Source organism: Diceros bicornis, chromosome 13 (genome assembly GCF_020826845.1).
Source record: "Diceros bicornis minor isolate mBicDic1 chromosome 13, mDicBic1.mat.cur, whole genome shotgun sequence".
Classification (NCBI taxonomy): domain Eukaryota; kingdom Metazoa; phylum Chordata; class Mammalia; order Perissodactyla; family Rhinocerotidae; genus Diceros; species Diceros bicornis.
In genome coordinates this window covers 43,593,351-43,620,843 of record NC_080752.1, presented here as the reverse complement: position 1 = coordinate 43,620,843, position 27,493 = coordinate 43,593,351, and the positions used below count along the sequence as shown (strand labels likewise).

General features: G+C 45.8%; 1 protein-coding gene across 3 annotated transcripts; it reads left to right on the top strand.

Annotated features, from left to right (window-relative positions):
* The first annotated feature begins 2,341 nt into the window (after positions 1-2,341).
* Positions 2,342-27,126, top strand: PTAFR (platelet activating factor receptor). Of its 3 annotated transcripts, none has more exons than XM_058553410.1 (3): positions 2,342-2,415; positions 9,677-9,753; positions 22,603-27,126. In XM_058553410.1, exon 3 carries the CDS (start codon positions 22,649-22,651, stop codon positions 23,675-23,677), a length of 1,029 nt encoding a protein of 342 aa, XP_058409393.1. In that variant the 5' UTR covers positions 2,342-2,415; positions 9,677-9,753; positions 22,603-22,648; the 3' UTR covers positions 23,678-27,126. The 3 variants fall into 3 exon arrangements, with proteins under 3 accessions (XP_058409393.1, XP_058409391.1, XP_058409394.1); XM_058553411.1 differs by lacking the exon at positions 9,677-9,753 and adding an exon at positions 4,624-4,684 and having other exon boundaries at positions 2,365-2,415; XM_058553408.1 differs by lacking the exon at positions 9,677-9,753 and having other exon boundaries at positions 2,348-2,415.
* Positions 27,127-27,493: the final 367 nt, after the last annotated feature.

Here is a 27,493-nt window from a genome sequence, read left to right as displayed (position 1 = left end):
TGGCGCAGCGGTTAAGTGTGTGCGCTCCGCTGCGGCGGCCTGGGGTTCGCAGGTTCGGATCCTGGGCGCACACCGACGCACCGCTTGTCAGGCCATGCTGTGGCAGCATGCCATATAAAGTGGAGGAAGATGGGCATGGATGTTAGCCCAGGGCCAATCTTCCTCAAGAAAAAAGGGGAGGATTGGCATCGGATGTTAGCTCAGGGCTAGTCCTCCTCACACACACAAAAAAAAGTAGAACTGACAGAATTTGCTAACAGAATGAATGTGGGTGTGAGAGAAAGGAGGAGTCAACCTCAGTTTCCTCATTTGTAAAATGTTGATATAATTTCTGCCTACCTATCCTGCTTATCGGTAATCTCAAAACAGGTGGCGAAATGCGGCTCCTACAGGAACACTGGTACTGAAACAGGGACTGTTGAAAAACAGGCTGAGCTGCATAGCCCCGGATTTGAGCCAGGTGTCCTGGAGTCTGCGGGCAAATGGGGGCTGGTGGATCCTGGAGGTCCCTCCAGGTTTGATGTCCCTGCTGGAGTGTGGTAGTTGGAAGACAGCTGAGGAGGTGAAGCCAATTTTGGGAAAGAGGATCTGGGTTTGAGCAGAGCTAGCGCCTTGGCTTTCTGGTGGACAGTTTGCAAGAAGGTTAAACGCAACGAACAGACCACGTTCTCTTGTGTCTCAGGGCACTCAAGGCCCAAAATGCCTCTAAGGGAGATGAGGAGGGATCACCAAACTGGGCCTTTTCAAAGTCCTGAACAGGAGGCCTGGGCTGCATCCTGGGATTCGAAGACAGTGTGTGTGGCAGGTGAGTGTGGAGCAGTGTTTGTGAATGAGCAAGAGGAAGGAGGTGACTCTGGGTAGATGTGAGTAATGGGGTGACAGATTTGGGCACCTGAGTACACGAGTGTGCGTGTGAATGGAGGAATGTAATTGTGAGGAGGTGTCTTTGCATGATAGTATGTATTGAGTGTACATGGGCGTGTGAGGGTTATATGCCTAAGTGGTTCGAGTGTGTCTGCCTATGTGGGATGGGGGTCGGGGAGAGGGGCAGATTGTTGGCTCTAGTTCTTCAGGGCTGAGGCATAGGTTAGAGATCCATTTTTGGCTTTGACAAAGGACAGCAGTGGGGCCCCAATCAGCAGGAGGAGGCTAGCCCAGACACCCACAGTGGAGCTGAGGCTGGACCCTGCTTGGGGAGGCAGGAGCCTATACTCCAGGTTCTGCTTTGCACCTGCCTCGCTGGGAGACCCTGGTCCTGTCTTGACTTGTCTCCGTCTCTGTGTAGGAGGGTGTGGGATTGGCTAATATCCAACTTGCTTCCTTAGACAGTGTCTACTACAGTGCCCGGTACGTGGCAGTGCTCAATAAGTATTTATTGGTTGAATGAATGAGTGGGCAAATGGACTGGAAACTGAGGTGGGGAGCTCGGGCCCATCCCTTACTTGTGTACACACAATGCCTCCACCCAACTGACTTTCACACACACACACACACACACACACTCACACACACAAACTCACCTGTGTTTACTCCCTCAGTTGCCCACACCTATTCACCCTCACTTATTCCCACTAACTCCCGCGCTGCCACACGCCTGCTCAGGGTCTTGTGACGCCCTCTCCTCCCCCAGCCCCAGAACACACTGTCCCCACGGGTTCCTTGGGCTCTGTGCTTCTTCGTTACCAGGGATGCCCAGCCGCTGACCACAGCAGCTCTTTTGAGCTCCTCCCTTCACATCCTTTTTATATTCTAGCCGTCGCTCCCTTTCCTCCTTCTCCCTCTTCTTTCATTTTTTCTCTCACGCCCATAGACACACAGACACATACTTGCACACACACGCATGCACAGGCACACGCTTGCTGTCTATCGCCTCTTTCTCTTTTAACTCCCTTGATTTTTGTCCTTATATCTCCTCCTCCCTCTCCTGCTCTCTCTCTGCTTACATCTGTCTGTCTTTCTCCATATACCTTTCTCCTTCCATCTCTCATTTTTTTCCTGACTCCCTCTCTGCCGCTCTTCCTCTGTTTTCTCTGTCACTCATTTCTCCTCTTCCTCACTCTCATGCTCAGTTTCTCTCTCTCAAGTGCACGCTCTCTCACGTCTTGCTTTCTCTCTCTTTTTGCTTTTTCTTTCTCTCACTCCAGCTCCCTGGCATGGTGGCCACTGCCCACACCCCACTCTGCCCCTTGCTCTGTGAGAACCCTCTGAGCAGTGCCCGGGGCCTGGGTGACCCAACTCGGAGGTTCCCGTGGCATCCGTTGGAGAGGCCCTAGGGTCACGGCATTTCCTCCTGGGGGTGACTTGGCAGTGGCGTGCTCTGTTTCCTCACTTCTGCAATTTCCAGACAGCTCAGAGGCTGGGTCTGCCGACAGAGACACTCGGATCCCACAGCTGTAGCCGCTGCCTCTGGTACAGGTAAGGGGGAGACCCAGCCCTGGCTGGACAAGGGGATATGAGAATGTCCTCAGGAGACCAAGGTCATGCCTCTGGATTGTGCCTAAGCAAATGGGTGGTTCTGTTTTTAAGGGACTGTTTTGACATCTTCCTCAGGCCCAGAGTCTCGTATTTAGAAAGAATTCCTCATGACCAAACTTCTCAGGAAATCTTCCCAGCAGCTCTCTTTGGTTCTCTGAGACCAAGGCAGTGCTGAAGTGACCTCAGAGACCCCACTGGGAGGTGGTGATGAGAGGGAGGCTACCTAGGTCTCAGGGAGCTGAATGCCATCTACTTTACGAGCGGTGTGACCTTGGCCGAGATGCACTACCTCACTGCACCTTGGTTTCCTAAATCGTCAAATGAGCATAATGCCATGTCCCCAGCAGGATTGTCAGGACAGATAAAGGGTCAGGTACAGGGCTGTGTACTCAGGAACTTACTAGATGCTAGGTTTCCCCAGGGGATGATGAAGCCAACCAGGTTATTGGTTCAAAGGGCCTGGCCCACAACCAGTTTCCCCCACCAGGTCCCAGGTGGTAGGGACAGAGCACAGGCTTGTACCCCTCTGTCCTTTGCTGGCAGGAGGTCCAGATGTGGGTTTGGTGACCCAGAGCTGCTCCAGACATTCCATTAGCTGGGAAGAATGAGGAACCAGCAGAGTCTCTCCCCAAGCATTCAGGCAGCTCTAATTTAGCTCTGACTGAATACACAGCTGTGTTCCAGTGCTTGGAAAGTGTGTGTGTGTGTGTGTGTGTGTGTGTGTGTGTGTGTGTGTGTTTGTGGCCGTGCTGGGAAAGCAAAAGAAAGAGAAGTCCCTGCCTTCAGATACCGACAACCCAGCTAGGGAAAGACACCCACTCTGGAGGTGAAGAAATGTCCCTGGGCCTGAGGTGGACACAAGGGTTTTGCTTTCAGCTCTGGCTTATAAGCTGGGACCTTGGGCACCTCAGGAGCCTCACTTTCCTCCTTTGTAGATGGGAGTTTAAAGGACTGGTCTTGAGAGTTTGTGGGGAGGATGAAGTAAGAGGCCAGGTGGGAAAACGCTTTGTCAATTGTAAGATGCTACACAAACGTGAGCCAATGTGTTACTGCCAATACCGACATTGTAATTCTTACTGTAAATGCCTTAAGAAGGAGGAATTTGTTTTGTTCATTGTTTTATCCTTATTTTTAGCACAGAATTTGACCCATATATAATCTTAGAATATGAATTGAGGGGCCAGCTTGGTGGTGTAGTGGTTAAATTCACGTGCTCTGCTTTGGCGGCCTGGGGTTCACAGGTTCGGATCCTGGGGAGGCACCAATGCACCACTTGTCAAGCCATGCTGTGGCGGCGTTCCATATAATGTAGAGGAAGATGGGCACGGATGTTAGCTCAGGGCCAGTCTTCCTCAGCAAAAACAGGAGGATTGACAACGGATGTTAGCTCAGGGCTGATCTTCCTCACAAAAAAATAAATTAAAAAAAAAAGAATATGAATTGAATAGATGAATGATAAAATAGTCTGTTGTACTTGGAAGAGAATGGACAGTGAGCCAGAGGCCCGGCATCTGGTCCCAGCTCTGCCTCTGATACTGTTGTCACCTTGAGCAAATAGTTTCTCTTCTCTTTGCCTCAATGTCCCCATCTGTCCAATGAAGGTTTGGTAAGGGAGTCACAGTCCATGGCGTTAGTGACAAAACATGCTTCCATGACTGAGTTTCTCCTCCTGATTGGTATTGGGGAGGGAGGGAGGTGTGATGAGAGGCTGAGATCCTGCCTATCCTTTTATAGGGAGACCTTTATGGAGAGACCTCCTCTTCCCCACTGCGGGCCTGTGAACAAGGCCTTCTCAAAGAGAAGGGGGTGCTCCTCTTTTCTAGGGGCAGCCCTTCCTTTCCCACTCCTCCCCACAGGTGGGCCTAGGAAGGAGTGACAGCAGAGCTGTAGCCTAGGAGCACTCCCTAACGGGTCCTGGGAGAGTGTGTCTGGGTTAGGAGTGGAGCCCGTTCCCAGAAGGGCAAACGCTGGGCTCCCAGCATAGCCGCCTCTCTGACCAGCACTATTGGGTTCCTTGGCTGCATGGTGTGGGGGGAGAGAAGCCTCTGGCGTATCTTTGTGTGTGTCTGTGTCTGTGGTTGTGTGAGGTGGACTGGGGAGTTGGCTCTGGCTGTATCCACATGTGCCTGGAGCATGTCTAACTTGCAGGTGGGCCTGGTACAGCCTAGCAGTTCCCAGAAGCAGCATCATCAACAAAAGCAGCTGAGAGGTTGGTACATCTTTCTTCCCTTGTGTCTCTAGCTAAAGGGAATTAGAGCCAGACTCTGTGCTTGTATGCGTGTGTGTGTGTGTGTGTGCACGCGTGTGTGTGTGTGTGTGTGTGTGTGTGAAAGAGAAAGAGAGAAAGAAGGAGAATATGTGGGGGTCTGACCACCATTCAGCAGCCCTTCCTACCCGTCGCCTTATTTCTGCAGGAGGGGGACCCTCAGGGCCTGGGTTTGCAGTTGAGCTTGGCTAGCTGATGGGAAAAGCATGTCAAAAATTTGTGCAGATCCCTTTATAGTTTATAAAATCCATTTCGATTTACCAAGTGCTTTACTGTTTACCAAACCCTTTATCACTTCCAACAATCTTACTTCCTTTTCACAACAATGCTTGGGGGTTGGAGGGTGCATTTTGCAGATAAAGATCCCAAAGCTTAGAGCTGAGGAGAGGCTCAATCAAGGTGGTGGGTGGCACAGCTGGGGCCAGAGCCCAGATCCTTTGATCTCAATTCTTGTGATTTCTCTTCAGCCACCCTTAGTTGCTGCTTCCAAAGGAGGAGCTGTGGCTGGTTCAGCGCATGGCTGATTTGTTTGCTATTCATTCATTCAACAAATATGTTCCGAGGGGCGGAAAGGAGCTCACAGTTATTGACCAATAACTGCACCCGTAAATTGCTTCATTCTGCTCTTACAACTACCCTGTGAAGAAGATTTTATTATCACCATTTTGCAAATGAAGAAAGGGAGGCTATGAGAGCCAAAGATCAGCTAGGAAAGAGCAGAGCCAGGTGCAGAGCTGGGTCTGTGTGACCCCAGGGCCTGTGCCCCGTACACTTACATTTTTCCTTGGGCCAGGCCCTGGGTTCCCACAAGGGTATCAGCAGGACTCAGGAGCTCCCAAGCTGGGAAGATGTAGTTGGGATGGTTCCTGGTATAACAGAGGGGTGTGCTCAGTTCTGCGGAAGCCCAGAATAGAAAGCGCCTCCCCACTCCCTCCTCCCTGCCCTGGCCCACTTCCAGGACACAAGAAAGGGGGAGATTGACATACAGACAGAAACCATCTGAGTGTCTGGGAACCAGAAGGAGAGACCCAGGCCGGGCTCAGGGTCCCCTACCTCCACAGGAATGCCCTAGGCCAGCTGAGTGGAGACTGAGTCTTATCAGTGTAACATACATACCTGGGGTCAGGGTAGGGCCCCAGTGAGAAAGGAAAATTGGGAAACTCTGGTACTCAGGCCACTGCCGTCTCTGGGGCCCTAGACCCTGTCTCTGACCTCTCCCCAGACAAGGAGCTCCATTCATCCACCAATAAATCTACCCGGCAGGATGCTAGGCTCCTTGTACTGGAAACCGTGGGGAGCCCAGCGCAGAATTCCCCAGAGGTCAGCATACTTGCTTCCTTAATTTGCCACGCAAATCCCTCTACTTCTTGGAGAAATGGTCATGAAACCACTCCAGTGAGGGGAATCATTGGAGGGTATGGCCAGCATGGCCAGGCTGGGGCACAAATGTTAAGCAACAGGGGAGGTCAGAATAGGAGGTAACTCATTTATTAAGCACCTACTATATTCCAAGCATTTTGGAGGTTTATCTGCCTTCAACGTCAGGGCTGTCCTGTGAGGTCAATGTTAATATTATTCCCGTTGCATAGATGAGTAAACTAGGACTCACAGAAGGGAAATGATTAAACTGTGGTGTTTTGGTGGTCCCAGGGAATCTAAGGGCTGGGAGTGGCTGAGGCTGGTGAGTAAGAGTTTGGAAGTGAAGGATGAGGGATAGTGTGACTCTGTGTGTGTGAATATCTATTTCGTAAATATTTCTTGAGGGTTTGCTGTGTAGGAAGCCCTATGATGCATATTGATGAAATGCCAGAAGGCTTACCCAGGGAGTTCATAACCCAGAAGGAAAGAGAAGTCAACAGCCACTATAAAGCAATGTGATGTGTTGTGTTATACGAACCAGAGGTGGCACCTCTAACTCTGTCTGGGGTAGAGAAGTAAGACTAACAGTAGCCAACATCACTGAGCTCTTATTATGGATCAGGCATTTTCTATTTAATCCTTACAACTAGCCTATGAGGCAGGTAATACTATTTTTTTTACAGATGAATAAACAGAGGCTCATGGAGGTTCAAATAATTGTCTTGGGCAAGAATTGGCTGATAGCATTCTGCCAACTGTCCCCAACTGCTATAAAAAAATGTGACTGGTTCCCAGAAGCTTTCAGGGTTAATGAAACATCTGGAAGCCTGATGGGGGTGGCTTCAAGCTGGAGTGAGCTTGATTGAGCAGTTGCAATGACAGTGGTGCTGTTTTGAAAAACATTTGATCTGATTTAATCAGCAGATTGTCTGGATTTCCTGTAGATACAGCTTTTTAGAGCTGTTGAGCGTGAATACCTTGAATTGTGCTAAGCACTTTACACACATTATTCATTGACTCTTCACACCACTCTGGGGAGATCTGTGCTTGGAATATGATCAGCTCCACTTACAAGGGAAGGACTTGAGGCTCAGAGAGTGATGTGGTTGGCCATGGTCATGAAGCTAGGATGTTTACAGAAGCAGGATTTGAAGCCGGGTTTGTCTGACTCCAGAGTCTGGTCTTAACCACTGTCCTTCCCAAATACCTTAGATCCTTTATCTCACTGGATGCTCACAAAAGCTCCATAAGGTAGATGTGTCATTGTCCCCATTTTACAGGTGAGGCCCAGAGAGGGGAGACAATTTTAGCAAAGGTTGCACAACTATTAAGTCATAAAGCTGAGCCGTATGATTCCAAGTTAGAAATATACAATGTACTTTCAAATCTGCCATCTCTCAGGCCAATTTTTTAAATTTATTTTTTTTATTCTGGTAAAAGACACATAAGATAAATTTACCCTCTTAACAATTTTTAAGTGTACATTACAGTGTTGTCAACTATATGCACATTGTTGTACAACAAGTCTCTAGAACTTTTCATCGTCCATGACTAGAACTCTATACACATTGAACAACGACTCCCTATTTCCCTTCCCCCAAGCCCCTGGCAACCACCATTCTACTTTCCATTTCTATGAGTTTGATTACTTTGCAGACCTCATTTAAGTGGAATCATGTGGTATTTGTCTCTTTATAATCGGTTTATTTCACTTAATATCTTCATGTTTCATTCACATTGTAGAATATGACAGGATTTCCTCCTTTTAAAGGCTGCATAGTACTCCATTATACATATATACCACATGTTGTTTATCCATTCATCTGTTGATGGACATTTGGGTTGCTTCCACCTCTTGGCTATTGTGAATAGTGCTGCTATGAACATGGGTGTACAAATACCTCTTTGAGATCCTGTTTTTAATTCTTTTGTATATATACCCAGAAGTGAGATATCTGGGTCATATGGTAGTTCTATTTATAATTTTTTGAGGAACCTCCATGTTTTCCACGGCTGCACCATTTTATAGTCCTCCCAATGATGCACAAGTATTCCAATTTCTCTACAGCCTCACCAACACTTGTTATTTTCTGCTATTTTGATAGTGGTCATCCTGCCTGGTGTGAGGAGATATGTCATTGTGGTTTTAATTTGCGTTTGCCTGATGATTAGTGATGTTGAACCTCTTTTCATATGCCTGTTGGCCCTCTGTATATATTTTTCTAAGAAATGTCTATTCAAGTCCTTTGCTCATTTTTAATCATTTATTTAGTTACTTATTCATTTATTTTGTTATTGAGTTGTAAGAGTTCTTTATATATTCAGGATATTAACCCCTTATCCAATATATGGTTTGCAAATATTTTCTCCCATTCTGTAGGTTGCCTTTTTACTCTGTTCATTGTTTCCTTTGCTAAAGTTTGATGTAGTCCCATATGTCTATTTTTTTTTTTTGAGGAAGATTGGCCCTGAGCTAACATCTGTTGCCAATCTTTCTCTTTTTTCTTTTTCTCCCCAAAGCCCCTAGTACATAGTTGTGTATTCTAGTTGTAGGTCCTTCTAGTTCTTCTATGTGGGACACTGCCCCAGCATGGCTTGATGAGCAGTGAGTAGATCCCTGCCCAGGATCTGAACTGGCGAACCCCAGGCTGCCGAAGTGGAATGCGTGTACTCAACCGCTGTGCCACCAGGCCTGCCCTCCCATATGTCTATTTTTGCTTTTGTTACTCGTGCTTTTGGTGTCGTACCCAAGTAACCATTGCCCATTCCAATGTCACGAAGATTTCCTTCTATGTTTTCTTCTAGGAGTTTTATAGTGTCAGGTCTTATATTTAGGTCTTTAATCCATTTTGGGTTAATTTTTGTACAGTAAGCCCCTCTTATCTGCAAGGGGTACGTTCTAAGACTCCCAGTGGATGCCTGAAACCATGGATAGGACTGGACCCTATGTATACTATGTTTTTTCCTATACATACGTATGATAAAGTTTAATTTATAAATTAGGCACAGTATAAGACATTAACAATAAATAATAATAAAATAGAATGATTATAACAATATACTATAATAAAAGTTATGTGAATGTAGTCTCTCTCTCTAAATGTCTTATTGTACTGTGCTCATCCTTCTTCCTGTGATGATGTGAGATAATACAATGCCTACTAATGAGATGAAGTGAGGTGAATGACATAGGCATTGTGACGTAGTGTTAGGCTACTATTGCCTTCTGACAATCTGTCACAAGGAGGATCATTGAGCCACGATGATGTGGATGGCTGGATGTCAGGAGCAGACAATGTAGATGGTTGGGGATGGTGGGAGATCCAACAAAGGGATGATTCACATCTCAGGCAGGACGGAGTGGAATGGTGTAAAATTTCATCACGCTACTCAGAATGGTGTGCAATTTAAAACCTATGAATTGTTTATGTCTGGAATTTTCCATTTAATATTTTCATACTGCAGTTGATTGTGGGTAACTAAAACTGTAGAAAGCGAAACTGTGGGTAAGGGGGGACTACTGTATATGGTGTACAACAAGGGTCCATCTTCATTCTTTTGCATGTGGGTATCCAGTTTTCCTGGCACCATTGGTTGAAGAGATGATCCTTTCCCCATTGTGTAGACTTGGCACCCCGTTTGACCGTATATGTGTGAGTTTATTTCTGGGCTCTCTATTCTGTTCCGTTGGTCTATGTATCTGTCTTTATGCCAATACCAGACTGTTTGGGTTATTATACTTTGTAATATATTTTGAAATCAGGAAGTTCGAGGACTCCAGCTTTGTTCTTCTTTCTCAAGATTGTTTCGCTATTTGAGGTCCTTTGGATAAGATTCCATATAAATTTTAAGATTGCTTTTTTCTATTTTTGCAAAAAAGGCCATTGGAAGATGGGCACAGATGTTAGCCCAGGGCCAATCTTCCTCAGCGAAAAAGGAGGATTGGCAACAGATGCTGGCTCAGGGCTAATCTTCCTCACCAAAAAAAAAAAAAAAGCCATTGGGATTTTGATAGGGCATTGAATCTGCAGATTGCTCTGAGTAGTATGGACATCTTAACAATATTAAGTCTTCCAATCCATGAACATGACATGTCTTTCCATTTATTTCTGTCTTCTTTAGTTCCTTTCAGCCGTGTTTTGCAGTTTTCAGTATACATCTTTTGCTTCCTTGGTTAAGTTTATTCCTAAGTATTTTATTTTTTTTGATGCATAAATGGGATTGTTTTCTTAATTTCCTTTTCTCTTAGGCCCATTTTTAAACCTTCATCTTACCAATGAGGAAACAGAGACTCAGAGTCCTGGGTGAGTTTAGAGTTTGAACGAGGATTTGATTCCATCTCCAGTGCTGCCTGGCAGGAGTAAGATGGGTGCAGAGCAGACCCTCCCCTCCCTTTGCCTTGTTCAATTCCCAACTTTGGGGAGCAAAAGTAAAAGCAAGGTCCCCAGGTCAAAGGCATCTCTTCCTGGGGACTTGCAGCCTCCGGAGCTCCTTCTTAGGCGCTATGACAGGTCCGTGAGCGGACGAGTTGGCCAAGGAGTGGTTTGCTTCCAGCAGAGGTCACAGCTTGGCCTAGGAGAGATAGGATGGGCCTTGGAGTTCAAAATCCCATTGGCCACTTCCCAGCTGTGTGACTGTGGACAATTCTGTTTCCTTCTTTGATCTCACTTTTTTCCCAGGGAAAATGGGCATTTCGTAAAACTCACCTCGCAAGCCTGATTTGAGGAAGAAATGTGATCATTGGTAAGAAGTGTCTATACGTTTAACTAGTAAGTGATGCCCAATGCCCTGAGCTTGGGTGAGCTGCCTCTGGTCCCCTCCAGTCATGCCCTCCCCACAGAGCAAGGAGTCCTTGGATCCACGTGGGAGTGCCCACTTGGAGCCTGCGCCCCTCCCACACCCCACTTCTAGTCCCCGCTCTTTGATGAGTGAACCCCCAGGCTTGTGGGGCTGTGAGGAGCTGCTGGTGCATGGGACGCACATGAAGTTGGACATGACTGATTTTATAGCTCATAAATATTTAGACATTTGTTGTACTCTTGACCCCAAATGGCCCCACAAATGTTAGCGGCCAATCTGACTGGTAAACCCAACTTCCCAACCCACAGTCTGCAATGGGGAAGTAACCAGCAAATACTTCCTTCTGGCCAGATCCTGCTGGTCCCTCCCCTCTGACTGTGCAGCTGAGGATGGGAGCTCTTTCTCCAGATTCCCTAGGGGCTGAGAATGTTTCCAGACGGACTGGAAATGGTAGGCAGAGTGGGGGTTGGCTGGAAATGGTAGGCAGAGTGGGGGTTGGGGCTGAACGCTCTGCAGGGCAGAGGGTTGGAGATCCAGGTGGCAGAATTCTTCTTGTCTCCATGAATATTTATGGCCTCCCTAGCCTACCCCCAGCTGAGTACTGGGCCTGGGCCTGCTGCCCAGCCTCGATCCATCAGGAAACCGTGCGCTCATGTTAAGATGAATGGTCTGAGCCGTCTCCTCCTTCTCCCTCCATATGCTCATTCCCTTCCTGAGCTGTTGAAAGCTTTGTTGGCATTAGCCTAAGGCGCTGTCTGGAGCTGGCAGAAAAGCAACATGCGGGTCAGAGCCCCTGGGGTCAGTGGTGACCCATAGTCCCCTCTCCTGGCTCCAAGTGGCTGGGCCAATGGGGAGAAGGAGGCCTGGCCTTTTGTGGCCACTTTGTATGCTTATCTTTGGAACCACTGTTAGGTGGTTTTTGCAGATGATTTTGCAGATGAAGAAACTGAGGCTCAGAGAGGTGAAGTCACTTGCCGAATGTGACACAGCAAGTAAATGGCAGAGCTAGCTATAAACCCAGATCTTTCTGACTCCAGAAGCCTTGTTCTCCCCACCCTACTATGCCTCCTCCAGAGAGACTAGACACTTTTTCTTCATGCCAGTTTCCTCTGAATAGTCGTCAAGGGCTTGGTGATACATTCATTCATCCAGTCCCCAATGTCTGGGGATAAAGAGATAAAAAAGATCCAGTCCTTGCCTTCAAGAAGCTCCCTGCCTGGCGAGGAAACCACTGCAGACATCAATACTTACAACGTATTGTGTCAGGTGCTACACTGAGGAATGTACCCAGTACCATGGCGACCCAGAAGGGAAGGCAACTCGTTCTCCTGGGGCAATCAGGGAAGACGTCCCAGAGGAAGCACTCTTTAGATTAGGTTTTAAAGGATGAGTAAGATTTTGCTAGGTAAAGCAATAGGCAAAAGGCACTCTCAGTAGGGGCCATAGCATGTGCAAAGGCACAGAGATTTGAGGAGAAATGGAGTTTTCAGAGAAGCAGCAAGAAGTTTGGTGAGGCTGGAGTAGAGAGTAAGTAGTAATAGAGGCTGGTAGGAGATGAGGTGGGAAAGGAGCTTGGACTAGATCGTGGGCCATGGGGAGCCATAGAAGGAGTTAGGTCAGGCAAGTATGTGGCTGGCAGTGTGTTGAGGCACAGCACTTCTCAAACTTCAGTGGGCATGTGAATGACCTGGGGAGCGTCTTAAAATACAGATTCTGATAGAGCAGGTCTTGGGTGGAGGCCAAGATTCTGCATTTCTAACAAGCTCACAGGCGATGCTGATGCTGCTGGTCCAAGGACCACAGTTGGAGTCGTGAGGTTGCAGAGGGCTCACACTGTTTTGTGTGGAGGCTTCTCTGGGGAGCAGGCAGCCACCGGTGCTCTCATGTCATTGGACAGATCAGGCCTCTGCCGTCTTCCTGAGTCAGCCCTCACAAAGGGGTCAATCTTGTTGGTTACTAGATATTTGTTCACTTGACAAATGTGTACCAAGCTCCTGCTCTGGCCAAGCTTGTGCCGAGTTCTGGGGATGGAGAGAGGAATTGAAAATGCCACTTTCTGAACTGGTCTCTCTGCTTCCACTCTTGTCTCTACCATCTAGTCTCTGCCCAGCAGCCAGAGCGAGTCAGATTATGTTACTCATCTGCTTGACATACCCCAACAGCTCTCCGATGCTCATAGAATAAAATCCAGGTTCCTTCCTGTGGCTTAGGAGCCATTTGGAGCCTGTTGCTCTCTGATCTCATCCCACTCTTCTCATTTCTCACTCCCCTAGGGCCACGCTGACCTTTCGGTTTCTTGAACGTGACAAATTTACTTCCATTTCAGAATATGACGAACTTATTCCCACCACAGATTCTTTGCACATGATACCCTTTGCCTGGAATACTTTTCTTCCAGATTTTCTCTTGATTTGTTTCTTCTCACTTTTTAGATTTTAGCCAGGGGAAGATATAGGTTTTGCAGGACCCTAAAGCTTATACAATTTGGGAGGCCCTCTTTGAAGAAAAGATACTAAATTACAAAAGTACAATTAGATATAAGGCCTAGGAGGGGGCCTTGAAGTTTAAGCTTCTTTGGCTTCGTGGTAAATCTGCTTCTGGTTTCGTTTATATGTCACCTCCTCTGAGAAGCCTTCCCTGATCACTCTATTTAAAGCAGCCCCTCACTCAATCTTCGTCATGTCACTATTTTTGTTTCTTTTACTGAATTCATCACAATTTGAAATGACCTTGTTCATTTATCTCTCTACCTATTCTTGTCTGATTTACCTGACTAGTGTAAGCTCCTCAAGAGCAGGAATCTTGCTTGTTTTATTCCTGCAGTATCCCCAACACAGTGCCTGGTACCCAGCAGGATGTCAATAACTGTCAGGTGAATGGATACACACAATCTCGGCCCTCCAGGAGCTTTGGTCTAGTGTTGCAGGAGGACATACACAGGCAGTTTCAGTGGGATAAGAAGCCATGAGCTATGGGAGCCCAGAGGATGGGCCCTTAACCAGACCTGGGGGCAGAAGGCAGGGTGTGAAAGACAGGGAGGCTTAGGAAGAACTACCTGGAGGGAAGATGGCCTGAGTGGTCTTAAGGGATGATCAACAGTCAACCAGGCAGAGAGAGGGAGGGAAGCACGAATAAAGGCGTGGAGCTGTGAGCCCTCAGACCCAGAGGAGACTTGGCTGGTTACATTTTGGGTGATTTCAAGGGTTATGTTGATGCAAAGGGGCAGCTGGGTACTAAGTGTGGGACAAGGGCCAAGGGAATGGGAGTCACATGGGGACCAGGACCTGGGATTGGGTGGAAGGCAGCAGGAGTAGGAAGAGCCAGGGTGATGGTACTGGAGGCACCAAGGGCAAGCCTTTGGGCAAAGGCAGGAGTTCCAGCCAAGACTCCCCACATTGATTCTGGTCCTGTATCTGGAAAGAAGAAGCCGACCACTGCTGGGCCTCCTGTGGAGGCCATGCGGACTGAGGAGGCTCTGGGGTCTAACAGATCTGAGTGTGTCACAGCTGACTCTGGGAAGCTGACTCTGAGATGGAGATTAGCCTGCAGGCAGATGTTTCCTGGAATATTTTAAAGCAAAGCCCAGATATTGTATAATTCCACCTATAAATACTTCAGTATGTGTACCTCATTGATAAGGAATTAAAAAATAAAAAAATATATAATCATAATATAGTTATTATACTTAACAAAATTAACATTAATTTCATAATTCCATCGAATTCTTAGTCTATGTTCAAGTTTTCCCAATTATCTAACAAATTTTTTTTTTTTTTGTGAGGAAGACCAGCCCTGAGCTAACATCCATGCCAATCCTCCTCTTTTTGCTGAGGAAGACCAGCCCTGAGCTAACATCCGTGCCCATCTTCCTCCACTTTATGTGGGACGCCGCCACAGCATGGCCTGACAAGCGGTGCGTCGGTGCGCACCCGGGATCCGAACCCGGGCCGCCAGCAGAGGAGCGTGCGCACTTAACTGCTACGCCACGGGGCCGGCCCCACAAATATTTTTTTTACAGCTAGTTTGTTTGAATCAGGATACAAACAAGGTCCACACACAACATTTAGTTGCTCAACGAAGCTTCTTGAATGAGAACTTGACATTCTACTTCCTCATCTGTCACTTACTCCTCAACTTGTGTTTCGGAAGCTGCTCTCCCTCTGATCGCGGAAGATAGATTTCATGCTGCTACATGCAGTGTTTGCTTTTCTGTCGACATCTCCCTGTGGCTTTTCACACTGTTGGCCACTTGCTCCACACTCTTGAAACTTTCTTCCGTTAGGTCTCCTGCGTGGCGCTCCCCTGGCTCTCCTCCTACCTCTCTGACCAGCCTGGCCCTGCCTCCTTCATAGGTTTCTCTCCTCCTCTGATTTCCCTTTTAATGTTGGGTTCTTCAGGGTTTAACCCTGGATCCTGCTGGATGTTTCACAGGCACTCCAAAAGTGATAGATCCCCAAGTGAATTCATTGTCCTCATCCCACACTGTTCCTCCTCAGTGTCATCTCCGGGAAGATAGACACCACGCCAGCCCCAATCATCTGGGCAAGAAACCTGGCAGTCCTTGACTCCTCCCTTTCTATCAACCAATATCCCATCCATCACCAAGTTCTGTCCACGCCATCTCTCAGATAACTCTCATAGCCATCCATTTCCCTCCATCCTCTCTGCTATGGTCCAAGCCTCCTCCGACCCTGCAGACAATTGTAGGGGTCTCTTGGCTGTCTCGTTGCCTCTGGTCTGAAGCCCCTCCAGTTCATTCTGTACACAGCAGTCAGAACCATCTTCCCCAAATCCAGATCCAGCCTTGTCCGTTCCACACTCCGTATCCTTCAGTGACTCCCCATTTTCTGCAGAATCGAGCACAAACTCCTTAGACTAATATTCAAGACCCTTCTTAAGTTGACTGACGCTTACTTTGTAGACCCTATCTCTCCTCACCCCACCTCACACTTTAAGTTTTAGCCAAACCGAATGTCTCAAGTTCCCTGAGAACAACATACATCCTTTCCTATTCTTCCAGGCCTCTGCGCATGCTGTCCCCTCTGCCCAGGATTCCTCATCAGGCTAACTCCTTCTCTTCCTTCAGCACAGGCAGGAGGTCGCTCCTGATGATCAAGTCTGGGCTGGGAGCATGATCTCAGAATTACCCTGACATCTGGAACCTCCACCATCATAACACTTATCACTTGATTTCTGAATCTCTCTCTTGCAAAATGGTCTGTGAGCCGCTGAAGGTCTGTTCTCTGAGGCCTCAGTACTCTGCCCAGGGCCTGGAGCAGTGAGTACTTGTCCAGTGAATGCATGAATGAGTGACTGAATGGGTGAGTTGGGTTAATCTGCATGTGTGCCCCATTCACATAGTGAAAAGATTTTTTAAAAAATCAATTAATGCAAAAAAAAACAATTCATGATGAATAAAATACCAAAATTTTAAATGAAGACAGGATCATAATAGTGCCAGGCAGAGTCATATTAAAGCCTGAGGCAAAAGGAAGAATCAGTAATACTGATTTTGATTTTTTAAAATATTGTGTTAAAATATTATTTATCTTAAAAAAATATTATTTATCGTGATTACTGAGGTTTTAGGCACCCCTTTAAATTTTGCACCCAGGTGAGCGTCTCACAAGCCTTACCCTAGTACTGCTCCTGGTAGGAAGACTTTCTCAACAGGCCTGGGTAGGCATGACACGGGGGCAGGGTCCAGGAGGATGTCCTGGGTTAAGTCCTCTGGCTGGAGAAAGATAGTTTCCAGAGGATAGTTGTCCCCACCCCACTGAGCTGGAGTCTAAACCCAAGAAGAGGAAGGGACTGACTTAGCAGTGGGGGTAGGGGGTGGGGTGGGTAGAGATATGACTTCCTCAAAGACCCAGAGTGAGCACCACTCACTGCCCAGCAGTGGGCTGCCTCCTTGCCTCTCTCAGGCCACAGGATCAGGGTCCCCCAAGTCCTGAGGGTCCAGCAGGAGAAAGAAACTAGGCTAGTCCTAGATGAATCGGCATCTTGGGCTCAAAGGAAAGGGGGCAGGGCTGAGATTGTAGAGATGCAATTTTCAAATCTTCTGGTCTCCAGATCTCCTTACATCCTTAAAATACATTGAGGGCCCCAGAGAGCTTTTGTTTAGATGGATTATAGCTATCAATAGTTACAATATTCAAAATTAAAACTAAGACATTCTAAAAATTTTTTGTTTTTAAATATAAAAACCAGTAATAAACTCATTCCATGTTAACATAAATAATATTTTTAGTAAAAATAACTGAAAATTTCAAAACATAAACAATTTAGAGAGGAGTGACATTGATTTACATTTTTCGCAAATCTCTTTAATGTTGGATTTAATAGAAGACAGCTGGATTCTCATATCTACTTCTGCGCTCAGTCTGTTGTGATATGTTGTTTTGGCTGAAGTATGCAAAGAAAATCTGCCCTCACACAGATGTTTGTTTGCAAAGGCAGGGATATTTTAACATCTTTTTCAGATAATTGTTGATGCTCTTCTTTGATACTACATTAAAGCTTCACAAATGGTAGTTTCTTAAAGGTTAGTTGCAATGTGGAAACTGAATCATACCAATGAACTTTTTGTGATCTGTTACTCTGCAATGTATTGGTCTAGCTTGCCCTTTGAATCTTTTACCTACACATAATTTTGAAATATTATGCCTTCTTCCTTTGAAAAATATGGGTTCACTGAGTTGTGTAGCTCTTTCACATCTTGACCTGTCATTATAAGATATCAAAAAAATTGCATTCATTGATATCACCACCTGTCTCATCAGAAAATTCTTTAGGTATTGGAAAGCTGTCAAGCTCATGCTGGCAGATACAAGTTTTCCAGAAATTCTAATTTTCTCTTGAAAGTTCAAATTTTATCTATGGCAACAAATACTGTCATTTGTTTTCTTTGAAGTGACAGGTTCACTTCGTTCATGTTTGAGAAAATGTCTGCCAGATACCCAAGTCTGAAAGCCAGTGTGCAGTCATTTTTTCGAGTGATAATGGTGACCGAAAAACACCTCAGCTCTCAACTCAAACAATGGCGTGCGTGCTTTTCCTGAAGACAACCACTGTACTGCAGTCTGCAGGAGAAGTGTTTCACGGGTATTTCCCATTTTGACACACAGAAAATTAAAAAGATGTGTACTCAAGATTTAATCAAGTCAATAATTTCCTTGCCTTATCAAGGACATTTTAAAGTGAAATTGGCTTTTTAAAAAATTAAATTAAATTTTTTTACACTGAGTGCATGACTGTGAAGAATATAACGCCTACTACTGCTGGATGCCGCTGCCCCGACTTGTGCTAAGGAGCCAGCAGTGTTGCTCATCATTTGGTACCATCAGTGCAAATATGAAAAAGGCAAATAATCTCTTGGTGTTACTATAACAACAGTTTTGATGTCATGGATCCCCTGAAAGTTCTCAGAGATGTTCCTCTCTCCTCTCTCATTTCCACAGACCACCCTTTGAAATCTATTATCCTGGAGCTATGGGATCAGATGGTGGGACTACCTTTAGGAGTGGATGAGGTCCCGGCCGAGTAGAAGCTAGCAATTTTGCTGCTGCGGAAGCAGCATAAAACTCTGTAACTCAAATCAACTATGCAATTTACAATGTGACTTGAGGGTGGGTTTTTTGTTTTTAAAGGAATCGCGATGATTTATTGGAATAATGGAACCTCTATTTATCTAATTTAACATAGGCAAACCACCACCACACTAAAGGGGGCAAAGCACAAAAATTTTCTCAATGAACAAAATTCCAATTAGACCCCGTTGTTTCTTTAAACTCACCTGTAAGGATCCATAGGCTTCTTCAAGCATTTCTGCTGCTGCGGGGCTCCCTAAGGAATGGTCATAAGAGGAAGGCTTATCACTCATTCCTTCAGTTACTGGTTCATGGTGCTGGGAAAAGTGTTGGATAGACAGATAAGGTCCTTCTCCACCTCGTGCTCACATCAAGTGCAATCAAATGCGAATATGATTACAACTGTGCTAAGATTTACGAAGAAGTACAGGGAGTTTTCAAGGGGAGCTGAACTGAAGCATGAGTTGGCATAGCCAAGTGGAAGTTGGGTGCGGGTGGGGAAGAATGGTCAAGGCAGCGGCATGGGTGTGTGTAGAGGCTGAGGCAGGAAAAGTTTGGGCTGGCTCGGAGACCCACCTGGGAAGTCCATTTTGGCTGCAGCCTGGTGGGAATGTGGCGCGAGATGAGGGTAGAGGGGCAGCTGGAGGTTAGGACAAGGGCCGTCAGGTGGCCCTCTTTTCAGTTCCTGGAGCCTACCAAGCTCTTTCCTGCCTCGGTCTTGGACCCATGTAGATCCCTCTGCCTGGAACAATCTTCCTCTGCTCCTCTTTCAGGCATCAACCGAAACGTCATCTCCTTTCTAAGTAGATCTCTTTTTTTATTCTCCATATCAGCGCCCCATTTTCTTTGCATAGCAACTATGTTTGTTTACATTGCTTTTGTCTGTCTCCCCCATGACACTGTAAGTTTCCTGAGTGCAGAGCCCTGTTGGTCGTGTTCACCCTGTATCTCTGTGCCTAGCAGTGAGCCTGACATGCAGTTGGTACTCAGAAACATTTGTTGGATGAAGGTGTGAATGGACAAACGAACACAGAGCTGGTTTGAGATCCTGGCTCCATCCTTCAACAGCTCTGTGACCTTGGACAAGTCACATAACCACCCTATACTCAGTTTCCTATTCTGTAAAAGGGAGACTTTACTTCCTATCTCAAAGGGCTTTTGTGAGACTCAAATGAGGTGTGCATGTGGAAACACCTAAAAGGGTGCCTGGCTCCAAAAGGGGTGCTCCAATGTGTTAATTATCTTCTTTACTTCTCACTCTCAATTCTGGGCTCTTTTCACTGCATTATGATATATGATAGCCTAGGGCCCTGCTGAATTCCATCTGAGTCTCTTGCCATCCCTTCCCCACTAGCTGCAACAAAACATCAGAGGGGCTTCCAAGCTCATGTGACAGCAACATAGCGGGAGGAACAAGAGGGGAGAGGAAGGAGCGACTAGTTCTGATGGAGAGTGGGTGGTGGCAAAGAACTGTTGAAAGTGGGCCGGACTTTGGGTAGCGAGGTTATGGCTGGTTTTAATCTTCTTCAATATATTTCAAAAAAACTTTTTGTCTTTGAAATAATTTTAGAGCTTCAAAAAAGTTGTAAAACAGTACAGAGAGTTCATGTCTGCCCTTCACCCAACATTCGCTAATGTTCACAATTTACAAAACCAGAATAAAATGATCAAAACCAGGAAATGAACATTCATGCAATACTAACTAAATTATAGACCTTATTTGAACTTCACCAGTTTTTCTTTTAAAGGTCTTTTCTGTGCCAGGATATAATCCAAGATCTCACATTACATTTAGTTGTCACATGTCTCCTTAATAGTCTCTCATCTATGACAGTTCCTCAGTCTTTCCTTGTCTTTTGTGACCTTGACACTTTTGATCAGTCATTTTGTAGAATGTCTCACAGTTTAGGTTTGTCTGATGTTTTCTCATGACTAAATTGAGATTACGCATTTTTGGCAAGAACACCAGAGAAGTGATGTTGTGTCCTTTTCAGTACATCATATCAGGGGTATGTGCTGTTGACATGTCTTATTAATGATGAGGTTAATCTTGATCATTTGGTTAAAGTATTGTCTACTGGGTTTCTTCACTGTATACTTTTAAAATTATATTTAAAATTTTTTAACTGCTAGAGTAATAAATGCTCCTAAAAAGTTCAAACAAACAAAAGTACAAAGTAAATAAACTTCCTACCAACCCCACTTCACTTTCCCAGTGGTTACTTACCACTGTCAACTCTTTGGGGTGTATCCTAGATCATTTTCTGTTCATATATGCATATATAATGGCGTCATACCAACTTGTTTTGTTTTCCTTAACAATGTTATCTGGGGACAACTTTCCATGTCAAGTACAATCAGATCTAACTCACTCTTTCTAATGACTGGCTAGTATTTCATTTCCTGAGTGACACAAGTATTTTACTTCTCTGTATTTTCCCAATGTTTTATAAGCACATAAATTATTATTATTTTTTTTTTTTGGTGAGGAGATCAGCCCTGAGCTAACATCCGCCAATCCTCCTCTTTTTTTGCTGAGGAAGACGGCCCTGGGCTAACATCTGTGCCTATCTTCCTCCACTTTATATGGGACGCCGCCACAGCATGGCTTACCAAGCAGTGCGTCGGTGCGCGCCCGGGATCCGAACCAGCGAACCCCGGGCCGCCGCAGCGGAGCGCGCGCACTTAACCGCTTGCGCCACCGGGCCGGCCCCAAATTATTTTTTAATATAGAACATTTTACCATCAAAATTTTTATTTCAAATTTCATCAGTAGAAAAATATACAAGTTTTGTCAGAAAATTAAAAATTTTACAATATAAATTTTCATGTATTTTAGCACCATAAATAGATAAAGCCAAAGAATAAAAAGGTATGTACATATATATTTTTTAAATTATTTTATTGAGGTCATATTGGTTTATAAGATTGTGTAAATTTCAGGTGTACATTATTATATCAGCTTCTGTATAGACTGCCTCATGTTTACCACCAATACTCTAGTTTTTATCCGTCACCATATGTATGTGACCCTTTACCCCTTTCGCCCTCCCTGCACCTCTTCCTCTCTGGTAACCACCAATCTGTTCTCCTTATCCATGTGTTTGTTTATCTTCCACATATGAGTGAAATCATACACTGTCTCTGTCTGGCTTATTTCAGTCAGCATAATATCCTCAAGGTCCATCCATGTTGTCGCAAATGGCACGATTTTGTCTTTTTTTATGGCTGAGTAGTATTCCACATCTTATTTATCCATTCATCCATTGATGGGCACTTGGGTTGCTTCCAAGTCTTGGCTATTGTGAATAATGCTGCAAAGAACACAGGGGTGCATGTCTTTTTGAATTAGTGATTTCATGTTCTTTGGATAAATACCCTGTAGTGGAATAGCTGGATCATATGGTATTTCTGTTGTTAATTTTTCGAGAAATCTCCATACTGTTTTCCACAGTGGCTGCACCAGCTTGCATTCCCATCAGCAGTGTATGAGAGTTCCCCTTTCTCCACATCCTCTCCAACACTTGTTATTTCTTGTCTCATTAATTATAGCCATTCTGACGGGTGTGAGGTGATATCTCATGTAGTTTTGATTTGCTTTTCCCTGATAATTAGTGATGTTGAACATCTTTTCACGCGCCTGTTGGCCATCTGTATATCTTCTTTGGAAAAATGTCTGTTTGTATCCTCTGCCCATTTTTTGATCAGGTTGTTCATTTTTTGTTGTTGAGTTGTATGAGTTCTTTATGTATTTTGGAAATTAACCCCTTTTCGGATATATGATTTGCAAACATTTTCTCCCAGTTGGTGGCTTGTCTTTTCGTTTTGTTGATGGTTTCCTTTGCTGTGAAGAAGTTAAAAAAGGTATATTTTTAAATGGAACAAGAGAAAAGAAATTGAACTGCCATGGGTTTCATTGAATCTCAGATGTGATCCATTGTAGAAACACACCATTATTTTCTGTAGAAAGAAAAAAAAATGCTGCCAATTAATTGAAAGATGCCATTGATTTTAGGGTTTTAAAAATGTGCAAAATGGTAGTCTTGGAATTGATGAAATAAGATAGTCCTTTGTTGGCCCTTCATTAACCAGAATTCCCGTCTGGTCTTCCAGGCACAGGCAGGACCCTGTAACCAGCTGCCTCTTCCAGCCCAGAGCGATGCAGTCAAATAATTTCTCTCGTGTGGACTCTGAGTTCCGATACACCCTCTTCCCAATTGTTTATAGCATCATCTTTTTGCTGGGGTTTATCGCCAACAGCTATGTACTGTGGGTATTTGCCCACCTGTATTCTTCCAAGAAACTCAATGAGATAAAGATCTTCATGGTGAACCTCACCGTGGCTGACCTTCTCTTCTTGCTCACCCTGCCCCTGTGGGTCGTCTACTACTACAACCAGGGCAACTGGATTTTCCCCAAGTTCCTGTGCAACCTGACTGGCTGCTGCTTCTTCATCAATACCTACTGCTCTGTGGCCTTCCTGGGTGTCATCACTTACAACCGCTTCCAGGCAGTGACAAAACCCATCAAGACCGCTCAGGCTTCCACCCGCAAGCGTGGCATCTTTTTGTCCCTGGTCATCTGGGTGGCCATTGTGGCTGCTGCATCGTACTTCTTATTCATGGATTCCACCAACACGGTGCCCAACAAGGACGGCTCAGGCAACATCACCCGCTGCTTTGAGCATTATGAGAAAGGCAGTGTGCCGGTCCTCATCATCCACATCTTCCTGGTGTTCAGCTTCTTCCTTGTCTTCCTCATCATCTTCGTCTGCAACTTGGTCATCATCCGCAAGCTGCTCATGCAACCGGAGCATCTGCAGCGCAACGCAGAAGTCAAGCACCGGGCACTGTGGATGGTTTGCACAGTCTTGGCTGTGTTCATCATCTGCTTCGTGCCCCACCACATGGTGCAGCTGCCCTGGACCCTGGCTGAGCTGGGCTTCCAGGACAACAACTTCCACCAGGCTATTAACGATGCACATCAGATCACCCTCTGCCTCCTTAGCACCAATTGTGTCTTAGACCCCATAATCTACTGTTTCCTCACCAAGAGTTTCCGCAAGCACCTCACCGATAAGTTTTACAGCATTCGCAGCAGCCGGAAATGCCCCCTAGCCACCACGGAGACGGGCATTGAAGTGGTCATGCCACTCAACCAGATCCCTGTCAATTCCCTCAAAAATTAGTCCCTGATTGTTGGGGCCAGGCCCAGAGGCTTCTCCTCCATGGACATCACAGACCAACCCGGGAGAATAAGGAGTATCTGCTGTGGTCTGGGCACCTCCTCCCTGGGCATTGGTGTCCATTAGATATGGAGGCTACCTCCCCAAGGTGGGATGATGGCAGAGCCAGACTGCTGGAAAATCTAGAACTTGAATGAGCCCCTTCAGCCTCCTTTTGGCGCATGCCATAGTAATCTTGGCTGGTGACCTCAAACTGAACCCATGAGTCTGATAGCTCTAGGAGGCATGTCAGGACCAGGGGCAGACCTTGGGGGCAGACTCTGAGCCACCCAGTTCACCCTACCAGGGCAGCAGCCCCAAGCAAGTGTGGCCTCAAGTTTTGGGCAACCATTCCCTTTACCACTATAAAGGGAGAAAAGTGGGTTTTGGGAAAAGGACACTCCCTTAGCTGTGTGACATTATCTTTGGGGCAGACTTTTGAGCTAGGATGGCGCTGCCCTGTCTCCACCCACAGGCACAAGGTCTTTGTGACACTTCTTAGGGGAAGTGGCTCGGTGGAACCATCTCCTGACTCACTCAGCAATCTGTCCTGAATGGTGACTAGAGAAGATAAAACATGCAGAGACCAAAACCTAGGATGGGGAGCTTGTTTCTCGAGGCAGATATGTCTCTCTGTACAGGCCTCACCTGAAGCCTGGGTCAGTTCTGGGAGAGTGGGAGAGACACAACCTGCACATCCATCTGTCTGTCTCAACAACAGACCCTGATGAAGTACCTTTTATGGGGCAGCCACCCACTGTGGGGTAAAGGCCCCTCAAAACCAAACTCAGGTCATCCGGGGCACCACCATGCCCAGAGGCTTCCACGGGAGTGGACACTTAGGCTGGGAAGAGCCTGGGTGTGGGTGAGGTCTCCAGAGTGGAAGGAGCCTGTCAGATCTCCTCCCCTGCCTCACTTTCTGGTGAGTCCCTCCTAATTTAGCTTCCAGGAGGTGGGAGGAGTAGTTATAGTCCCAAGGGTCCACAGGAACTTTGAATTCTGGGTGCAGAAGAGAGGTGTCAGCTTCTCCCGAGGATCTCTACATGCTTGCTTATGACTTTTTGGCAAATGTATTCAAATGAGCCTCCTCTCACACTCTGAGCTGAGTACCTGCAGTATGAACCTGGCAGCCTCACACCTTGGGGCTTGGAGAGCCTTCCCTGGTTTCCAGAGCCCCATGGTCCTTCTGAGAAATCTCCCTAGCTTGCAGCTAGAGTCCTCATAAGGTTGGGATCCTTATTTCCTATCTACTAGGCAAGCACTGGATTGCTGATTTTGATAAATGCGTCCCAATGGGCCAGTAACCTGCTTGGGTCTGCGGTGGTCGCTGTGGGCTGGACTAGCTGATGGTGACCAGGTGGATAGTGCAGCATCCTAGAGCTTTGGTGTCACTCAGACCCAAGTTCAAGTCTTGGCTTTGTCACCTCCTGCCAAGGGACTGTGAGCTGAATTTCCTACCTCATAGGGTTGTTATAAGTGGTGAATGCTGAAGCAGACACCTCTTGGTTGGGGTGACTGCTCATCCCAGATTCTCCCTTTTTCTGAGAATTTGTTCCCCTCAATCCTCCTATAGGAGCTGAATAGATGAGAGGTGAGCATCTGGCTCTAGTTGGGCCAGTCGGTTTCTCTCTCTCAGGAATAAGCAGCAAGATTCAGGGATGCTATTTCAGGCTCTGCAAGTCTCTTGCCTGATGATCCATAAACTCTGGAGCTGTGAGTGAGTGTATGTCTATGTATTTGAGGCTTGGGGGGGTGGTGGCGATGGGTGGCCACCTGTATGAGCTTATTAGAGAAAATGGCTCTGTTCAGAGAGAAGACGGAGATGCCCAGAGCAAAGCAGAGACCAGAAGGAGACCCCAGGAGCCTGGAGAGAGGAGGGGGCGGTGCTTCCAGGGGCCTGCTGCCTCTCCTCCTCCAGGCCAAGCCCTTCTCGAGGCTCAACATCTGCACTGTTTCTTTTGAGTCCTGTGAGATTCCCTTGTTAGGATACATTATCTTATTTCGCTTGAACTGATTTGAGGTGTCATCTATTACTTGCAACCAAAAGAGCTCTGAATGAGATAAATGCTTATATGCTAAAGCACAGTGTTTTTCAAATTTTGGTCATTCACGTACCCTTCTCACAATTTTTGCAATATCTATGTACCATCTATATGTTTACATAATAAATATTTTTCTTTAAATTGAGTCACTTTTTAAAACTTAAATTTAAAACGATGCTTTATAACTAAATTGTAAATGAAAACTAATATTACCTGCTACACATAGAAGGTAAACACAAATATAAAGCATATAGCTATTAAAATAAAAATATCCTTGGTGTCCTGTCTAAAGTCACCTCATATGCCCCAGCGACTTGCATAGCACACTTCAGGAAACACTGCTGTGCTGTGTATAAAGTGCACAGGGTCTACACTCAGTAAGTGCTCAATAAAGAGTAACTCTGACAGTCCCGAGATGGTAACTTGTGATTGCTCCCTTGCTTCTCCCAGAATGTTGCCCTAACACACAGGCCAGGGTCTCACTCCCTGCCAGCGCCCATGGGGGTGGGAGGAGTATTTTAGTTTGTAGTCCATGCTACAGTCCTGCTGACTTCACCACTCTGAATCCAGCCACCTTTACTCCCCTGTGACTTCTGCCTGGTTGTGACCTTCTCAGATGTCTTCTCTTCTTTTTGACCTAGCCTGGAATTCCTCCTATAGGCAGGCTTTCCTTTCTCCAGGCAGGGTAATTGGCTTCCTTCTAGCAGCATTTTAAGGCTGGGAGAGTCCAACTTTTTTATACCTTAATTACAGTGGTTATTGAAGTTTATCCATTTCAATGTCTGTTTTCCCTGTCTTGGGACAGAAACTGAATCTTAATCTCAATGTGTCTAGGCCTGGAATTGAGATCTGTCTGTCTCCAAAGCTTACTGCTTTCCCAGGGTGTAGCGTAAACAGACATATTGACATATCCATGCACCTGTTTTGAAAGGGTTTAAGGAGGCTCTTCAGGGACAAATAGAGAAGGAATTTAATACATATTCTTCCAAAGTTCAGGATAAAGATATTAGTAGTTTTCATGCAACTTTTGAGATTCTAGCCTCTAAGATATTCCTTTAGAAACTCTAAACTCAAAAGATATTTACAGTCTTTGGAACTCAGAGAGGAGGTTGAAGTAGCTACATGTCAGTTATTTTATTAATCAAAATTGTACAAATATTTCTGTTGATATTTTAAAGAAGATGTCCGGGATTTTCAGAGGATCAGAGCATTTTGGAGCTGGGAGGGTCCAATCTCTTCATCTTAGTGAGGGGAACATGAGACTCAGAGAAGCTAAGAAATTGCGGAAATTACACAGCATGGGACTGCAGCCAACACAGAATTGGCTGCTAATCTGTGTCTCTCGTTTCTTGCAACGGTGTCATGGATTATAGGACATATAGGATTATATGAGTTGTAATCCTATAGGATATAGGATTATATGAGTTGTAATTCTTTAGATGAAACATCACCAATTAGGATTTCTAGGCCATCTTGTACGTAAACAAGGCTTCACCCTTCATTTTCCTCTTATCTCAGCCTTTAGCCCAGGGAACTGCCAGTGATCTCCGTTGGAGAATGTTGGCGCAGGCGAGAACTGGCCCCTCACTTCATTGAGATGAGTCATAGGCACAAGAGCAGTAAGTGTAGGTCACAGATGACTAGAACTGGGCGTGTTTATGCCCAGTTCTAACATAGATGGTCTTTACTCATCTATGTTAAATCTGTGCTTGAGACCTAAAGCTGCAAACAGGTATAA

Excerpts from the sequence above, each read along its gene's own strand:
- PTAFR (XM_058553410.1), top strand. The coding sequence starts at position 22,649 with ATGCAGTCAAATAATTTCTCTCGTGTGGACTCTGAGTTCCGATACACC.